Source organism: Populus alba, chromosome 2 (genome assembly GCF_005239225.2).
Source record: "Populus alba chromosome 2, ASM523922v2, whole genome shotgun sequence".
Taxonomy (NCBI): Eukaryota; Viridiplantae; Streptophyta; class Magnoliopsida; order Malpighiales; family Salicaceae; genus Populus; species Populus alba.
Window position 1 is genome coordinate 13068646 of NC_133285.1, and position 7795 is coordinate 13076440.

General features: G+C 34.1%; 1 protein-coding gene across 1 annotated transcript; it reads left to right on the plus strand.

Annotated features, from left to right (window-relative positions):
* Window positions 1-3834: 3834 nt before the first annotated feature.
* LOC118046790 (probable E3 ubiquitin-protein ligase BAH1-like 1) lies at window positions 3835-7461 on the plus strand. The gene is made up of 6 exons (XM_035055823.2): window positions 3835-4295; window positions 5052-5296; window positions 5419-5673; window positions 5902-6039; window positions 6707-6765; window positions 6958-7461. The coding sequence occupies exons 1-6, from the start codon at window positions 4136-4138 to the stop codon at window positions 7061-7063; spliced, it is 963 nt and encodes a 320-aa protein (XP_034911714.1). The 5' UTR covers window positions 3835-4135; the 3' UTR covers window positions 7064-7461.
* Window positions 7462-7795: the final 334 nt, after the last annotated feature.

Here is a 7795-nt window from a genome sequence, read left to right on the forward strand (position 1 = left end):
TCTCCCATTGTAGATATGGATATGCAATGGGTTAATACTCTATTTGATGAGAATTATGATAATATAATGAATCATATTGTTGATTATGTTAATTAACATGGTGGTATAGATAGTGATGGCGGTGTTGGTGATGATGACGAAAATGATTTTGATAAGGAAAGTGAGTTGTTTTGGAGGAGAGATTTTGATTGTCATAAGATGGTATTATACACGGCCAAAGCTCTCTCAATGTATTGTGTGTGTGTTTGTGTGTGTGTGTGTGTAAAGAACCTTGTAAGGTTTCATACAATATAAGAATTCCATGGTTGAATAAAATATTATATGGACTTTGAAAACGATGTCCAAACATGTTTATGATAGATACAACAACATTTCAAAGTCTTTGCTTTGATTTGAAAAGCTAATATGGGTTTAAAGCATCAAGAAAGATGGGTGTTATTTAGAAGGTCCACATGTTTCTATTTGCATTAGCATTAGTTGCTTCAAATAGAAAAGTTCAAGAAATATCTCAACATTTGGGAGAGATTGTTAGTAGATATTTTAATGAAGTTCTTAAAATGGTTTGTTCACTCATAGTAAATATTATAAAACCAAAATAACCTAAATTTGTAAACACACCACATGAAATTGTGATGAATCCAAGATATATGTTTCATTTCAAGGTAACACTAATTTGTTTTTATCATTAATGACATGGATGACTAATTGGATAATTTTAGGCTTGTTACTTTGAAATTGATGTTTGTTCCTTCTTGTTTTTCATGTAGAATTTGTATAGGAGCTATCTGTGGCACATATGTGCAGGCTTGTTTATCTACAAAAAATCAAATACCATTTATCAGCAGAAAAGATGTACCAACTCAAAATATATTAGCTACATTTAGCTTTGACATGTAATTCATGTTTGTTTGGCTAGATGAGAAAATAATGCGTATAATATGTAAATTTTTCTTAAGGCAATTAACAATCCTAATATCAAGTTTCCAAAGCTACCAAAAAATATAAATGAACAAAAAATTTGATGTTATTATATTTGGAAAAGTTAATGTTATTGTGATTATTGAGGAATAAATTACAAAGTTATTATTTTTTATCATAGAGAAGTACTACTTAGTAGATTCAGGATATCTACATGAGTATGGATTTTTAGGTTTATATAGAAGTGAGAAATATTCACCTACCAGAATTTCACCAGCATGGACAACCAAAAAACCAAGAAGAAATTCTAAATTATGTTCACTTTTCATTACGTTGTGTAATAAAATTTATATTTGGAAGTTGGAAAAATAAAAAAATTAATACATGCATTTTTTTTTTTCATTTTATTAGAAACATCAACATCAATCATAGTTACAACCAAACATCTTTAATATCCTTTTTTTTTAGTTGTAGTTTTAACCATAATTTTAACCAAATACATATTTCAATCAAACCAACCACAATTAAAAATGATTTTTTAAATCAAATTTTTTTCAAATCATAACCACAATACTAAACATATCCTATTTAGCATTGCAGTTCAAACATGCTTTTGAAAATTTTAAAAAAAATTTTTTTTTAAATTATTTTTTTTATTATTTTGATGTATTTTTAAATAAAAAATATTTAAAAAATCTATGAGGCTCTTAAAGGTATCCTAGTAGAAGAAAGAATATAATCTGTAAATTGCATCAATGCTCCTCCGTAGAGTAATTTGAGTGCCGGCCAACAATTCAAAGTGACGAGTCCACTCAACAAATGCTTTCTTTAAAGCATTTCAAGAGTGACATTAAAGATTGGAATAGTTTACCTCCACCACCCTAAAGCTAGTGGTATATGTTATGGGGTCAAAATTGTGTTATCCATACCGTGTGGAGCATGAATTAACAATAGGTAGGTGAAATCATGGCATAGATCACCTATCAACAAGTGGGAAGTATATATATATATATATATATATATATATATTGCTTTATAAACTAACAACTAGCTAGCGTGGTGGCTAGGGAATTTGTAATTAATAACTCAGATTCAGTAATGATGCCAATTCAAATAAGATCAAGTGCTGTAAGCTCAACCTGTCATGGAAATGGAACTAATCACAGTTTAGAGTTTGATAAGAGAAGAGTTTCTTAATGTATTTTTGTGCTTTTAATTTTACGGAGAGGGCAGAAGAAATTAATTACCATTCAAGAAAATGCAATAGCTACCACCTAGCAGAAAACGAAAGCCATGGCCTATCCCGGAACAAAAATTGGGGTAGGAAAGAAAGAACAATCAAACATGAGTTTAACTAACTTAATTTAACTATTCAGATTTTGAATTTGATTTTTAGAGATTATTAATTTAAAATTTTTAATTTTTAGTATTATTAAAGACTTATTTTATATTTTTAAAATTTTAAAAAATTAATAGAATTTCACGTAAACCGACTGATATTTACAGTTAAAAACAAAAACAAGAGGAATAGTAATTGATGATGATGGGCACCATCCATTATCGCAACCTGGAAAGGCGTCGTACGCGGTACTTTCGTAAACGACAAGCAAATGCAATCCGGCATCAGAAATCCCGCAGAGTAATTGAAGTCGTTTTATATGGATGATGAGATGTTTGCCTTTTCAAGCATCTTATCTTTTTATCTTTTTTCCACGGGTGTCTATCTGTTGGCTTAGCTGTGATGCAGAGAAGGGCAGCCACCATTCATTCTGACGTGGCAACCAGAAGCTCTCTCCATGTGGCACAGCATCAGACAGTTGTCGTCATTATCTTTAAAGTGTGAAAAACTAAAATGGATACCCGCTCCCAGTGCTTTTGATAACTATGGTTATCAGCACTGATGAAGTTTCAGGAATTAGGGTTTTTTTCCCCCCCCCCCTGAGTGTGTGTGATCACATTCATGTTAATCTTTTTTAAAAGAAAATTCATGAGGTTGGCGTGCAAAACACGTTTCACTATAAAAAAATATATATTATTTTAATATAAAAAATATTTTAAAAATTAATAATTACCACACCGTGAAACACCATCTAATCCGTTCCGGCTCATAACTAATTTGCCAGCTAAGAATTCATTTATCTGCCCATAACATGTGAAAAGGAAAGCAATATCGGTGATCGCGAATGCTTTCCTTTGACAGGTTTAAAGTTGGCAACTTAATTGCATCTCGTCGGCTCGTGAGCTGTGAACGGCTTTTTGGATAAATTCACCTCTGAAATTACTTGGCCACATGCACTGCATGATTAAACGTGAATCATTTTATTTTTTTATAGATATAATTATATTTATTGATGCTGAAAATTGTACAAGAAAATGGGGAAAATTCCTGACTGATGCTTTACTCTTGATGCTGGACAAGATCCAGGGAACTTCGATGATGCAAGCCTGCCCTTGAAACCCTCCTTAATTTGGTGCTGCAGCAGCCTTTCTTGTAATTTTATATTTTAAATCGTTTTGATATATTAATTTTAAAAATTAAAATTAAAATATTATTTTAATACATTTTAATATAAAAAATAATTTAAAAATAATTGTTTCCAAACAGACATTCATACCATACAAATCACATGAATGAGTTTATTAAGGTTAACTTCTTGTTAAAATCAATCCTTTTATTATCATTTCATCAAATACTTTTTATTTTATTTTCAAGCAAACATCCTTTATTATTTTTTAGAACCTTGATCTCAAAGTCAAAACTAATTGTTTTGAAACAGTGACTGCTTCACTTACAAGGTTTGGTTTGGTTTTTTTTTTTTTTTTTAAAAAGGAAAAAGTTAAAAAATGGTGACAATACTCAATAAGGCAGGTGATGTGTCGACTATGGATATTAAAAAGAAAAATCTCTTGTAAAAAAGATCTAGTAAATGGATATGAGGTTTGGAGGAAAATATTATAATATCCAAGAAATTGACAATTTCTGTCGGTCATCTCCTCAGGTTGTCCTAGATGCACGTCTCTAAGCACTCCAAACCGTTGAGCACAGAGACAGAGACAGAGACAGAGACAGAGAGAGTAGCGTCTTCCCCTTCCTTCCCATCGGATAAGCAACAGAGAGCATTCTTAATTCCTTTCTGCTAGTATTTTTGTGACATGAGAATTGATTAGAAAGATCAAAACGACAGGCTAACTTTGGAGTGTTCATGACAGAAAAGACATGAAGTTTTGCAAGAAATATCAGGAGTACATGCAAGGCAAGGAGAATCAACTACCTGCGGTTGATTTCAAAAAGCTCAAAAAGATATTGAAGAAGTGTAGGGAAGACTTTGAATCGCACCAGGAGCATGATGGCCAATCCTGTCCTCACCATTGTTCTGGTGCTCAATTCTATTGGACGTGATTTTTTTTTTTTTTTTTTTTTATCTGTTCTAGTGGTTACTTTAAAGGGATGTAATTAGTTTCATGGCTCTTGGTTCTTGTGCTATTCCTTTTTATTGTATGATGGTATCTTATAGCGGGTTGATTTGTCTGAATTTACATAAGAATGTGAGGTTTTCCAGTATTTGTTTCGTAATATTCTTATCAGAGTGCTGTTCTCATTGGTTTTTTTTCCCTTTTTTCTTCTTCAAAAGTTGGAGAAACCTCCAATGAGTTTTCATGTACGGTTACTTAACGGTAGGTTGGAGAAAATCACTTCTCAGTTGCTGATTCTGCTAAAGATTAGGAGTTAGGACTGAGATGGTGATGTTAGAGACTAAATCAACCTGCTTTTTTTTTTTTCCCCGATGGAAGCAGATTAATAACTCTGTTTACTTTCCAACTCCTTGTTAGATTGTCATCTTTGCCTTCTATGAGTTCTTGAATGTTTTGTGCACAAGAAAGTGAGTGAGTCTTGAAGCTTTTTACATGGTAAAAACTCGTTTCTCAAATTTCTGATGATCAATCTTTAAAACACAACATATGATGTCTAACACCAGAATTCTGATCTATTATAGTCGTTTCAGTTAGATGCAAAGACAAAAAAAAAAAAATGTATTTCATACTTCTTCATGAAGTGGAAAAATAATTTTCTTTTTCTTTTTTTCTTTTGATAGCTATCTGTTATTCCTTCTCTAACTTAAATTCACTTGCAGTGTGCGATGGTACCTTTTTCCCTTCCCTTCTCGAGGAAATGTCAGCGGTAGTTGGTTGCTTCAATGAACGAGCCCAGAAATTGCTTGAGCTGCACCTGGCTTCTGGCTTTCGAAAATACTTAATGTGGTTCAAAGGCAAGTTGCAAAAAAAACATGTTGCCTTTATTCAAGAAGGCAAGGATCTGGTTACCTATGCACTGATCAATGCTGTTGCAGTTCGAAAAATACTAAAGAAATACGACAAGGTATCTTTATCTCAAAATAAGATGATTGGGATACCAGTACTTAATTCTGATAATGTGTGATGTGAAATAGTTTCTATTTCGGGGTTATCGAGCTTCAAAAAATCTGCTCTCTATGGTTACAGATCCATTACTCCAAGCAAGGACAGGCTTTCAAGTCAAAAGCTCAAAGTATGCACATCGAGATCCTCCATTCCCCATGGCTTTGTGAGCTTATGGCTTTTCACATCAATATAAGGGAGGAAAAGATCAAGTCAAACAAGGTCCCTTCCTTATTCGAGGGGTGCTCACTAAATTTTGATGATGACAAACCATCACTCTCTTGTGAGCTTTTTGACTCCGTCAAGATTGATATTGATTTGACATGTTCTATATGCTTGGTAAGTTCCTAGATTTCATTTTGCTATATAAAATGTTCTACATGATATCCAGTAATTAGTTGCTTAAAATTTGATGTCTCTCCCAAATCTTTGATGAAGCGAATGACAGAAAATCCACTACTGTATTCAAAGGCCTAAAACTCTAATATACAATGACTGCAGCAAAGCTAGTATAATTCTTATCACCGGTATCTGATTTAGATTGTTTGATATCTCTATTGATGGCAGGATACAGTATTTGATCCAGTTTCACTTACATGTGGCCATATCTTCTGCCATATGTGTGCTTGCTCTGCTGCTTCAGTGACCATTGTTGACGGACTGAAGGCAGCAGAGATTAAGGAAAAATGCCCTCTTTGCCGGAAGGTTAGTTAATTATTATCTTCACTCTTTATTATTTCCTGTGAAGCATCATCCCGTTAACCATTTCTGCAATTTTCCTTTCAGAGGATTTTAAATGATCCTTTTGACATTAGGAAATTAGACTCAGAAAATGAAAATTGATGCTAGTAGACAGGTTCTTGAAGGTTGGCCTAACATTTCTACAATCCATCGCCTATTGGTGATCTGAATTCACACGTCTGTCCTTGTTCTTGTCACTGGCATTGTGATGTAGATGGAAACCCAGGCTATCCATTCTGGTTGAGCTATTTCCTTCCCCAGTTTTTTTGAGTTGGCATCGTGCACAATATCTTGACAAGCAGGATTTTTTTGCCTCCCTTTTCATTGTCAAGGTCGTCGTAGATTCTGGTCTAGTCCTTAATTTACAAGTAATAGAAGTTAGATGGCATCATGTTATCACTATGTAGCAAGGTCGCATCTTTCATAGAATATTGAAAAATAAGTCGAATTGCGAGTAATGCTGGAAGATTCAATGAAAACCATGAAGTTTAAGATGCATGTTGCAGTCAATTACAATAGTAGCATGCCACTTCCATTTCCTTTTATTAGCGGTCTCTCCCTTTTTTTTCCTTTTTCCTTTTCCCTTTTTTTGGTTACTCCTGATTTTATAACCGTCTTCTTGCTATTGTAGACTGGAGTTTATGAAGGTTCCCTGCACTTGGATGAGCTCAGTATTTTATTAAGCAGAAGGTATCCTTCTCTCTTCATGACAAATCAGTTTGTTTATAATACATTCAAGATTCTAGTAATCTCATGTACTTCCCCACTCGGAGGAGGATGAAGAGGGGCTGGAAGAAAAGGGGAGGGGTTGACATTCTTCCTTTGTTTTCTACTTTATATACCTGCAACTGATTTCTTGCTTTCATTGGCGTGTTGGAACAGTTGCCATGAGTATTGGGAGCAGAGACTTCAAACAGAGAGGATAGAGAGGATTCGGCAGGTGAAGGAGCACTGGGAATCTCAGTGTCGTGCATTCGTGGGTGTCTAGTCAGGCATTTCTTCTCTTAGTAGTCATTTGATCCAGGCCTCGATAATATGCTGTAAATATTTTCCCAATTCCCATAACGTTATTGTGTTAAATGTCCGTCGTCCCTTCAGCCAGGATTGCATTTGTGTTTGACTAAGCGAGAGTTTCCTTCATGGTTTTTGATGTACAAATGCTGCTGCAAGGAGTCTCAACTTTCAAGTTTTTGGATAGGTTTGTGATGACCAGAACATGGTGACGTTGCATGTATTGATTTACAACCTCAGAGACTGAGAGATTAGATTAAAAACTTGTTTGAAATTATGGTTGAGGTTGCTTTTCAAATAATTTTTTATTTTTAAATTGAACATGCTTTAGCAACTCTTTAATGAAATAATGCAGTAGACTATCTTGGTCATGCATGATTCTGCTCGTTATGGAGAGGTAATTGAGCTTCCACCAACTGCGGCAGTATGGCTGCAAATAATTTCCAAAATTACGTAATGTCACTTGAAGCTAGGGTATGAAGGGGCTCTACAATTTTACTGGTCTCGAAATAGGCCCATCATGAGGAAACCGGTTCATAAGATAACTAAGATAACCAACCCCATTCAGTCAAGGATACCAAACATCCTTCCTCACCGGTCTAGCAACATCAATGAGCATTTATGACAATTTTTAATTATGCCTCCATATTCAGCAGACATGACCAGATAATCTGGACACCCATTTATCTCATGAAACCATGATCGTAAT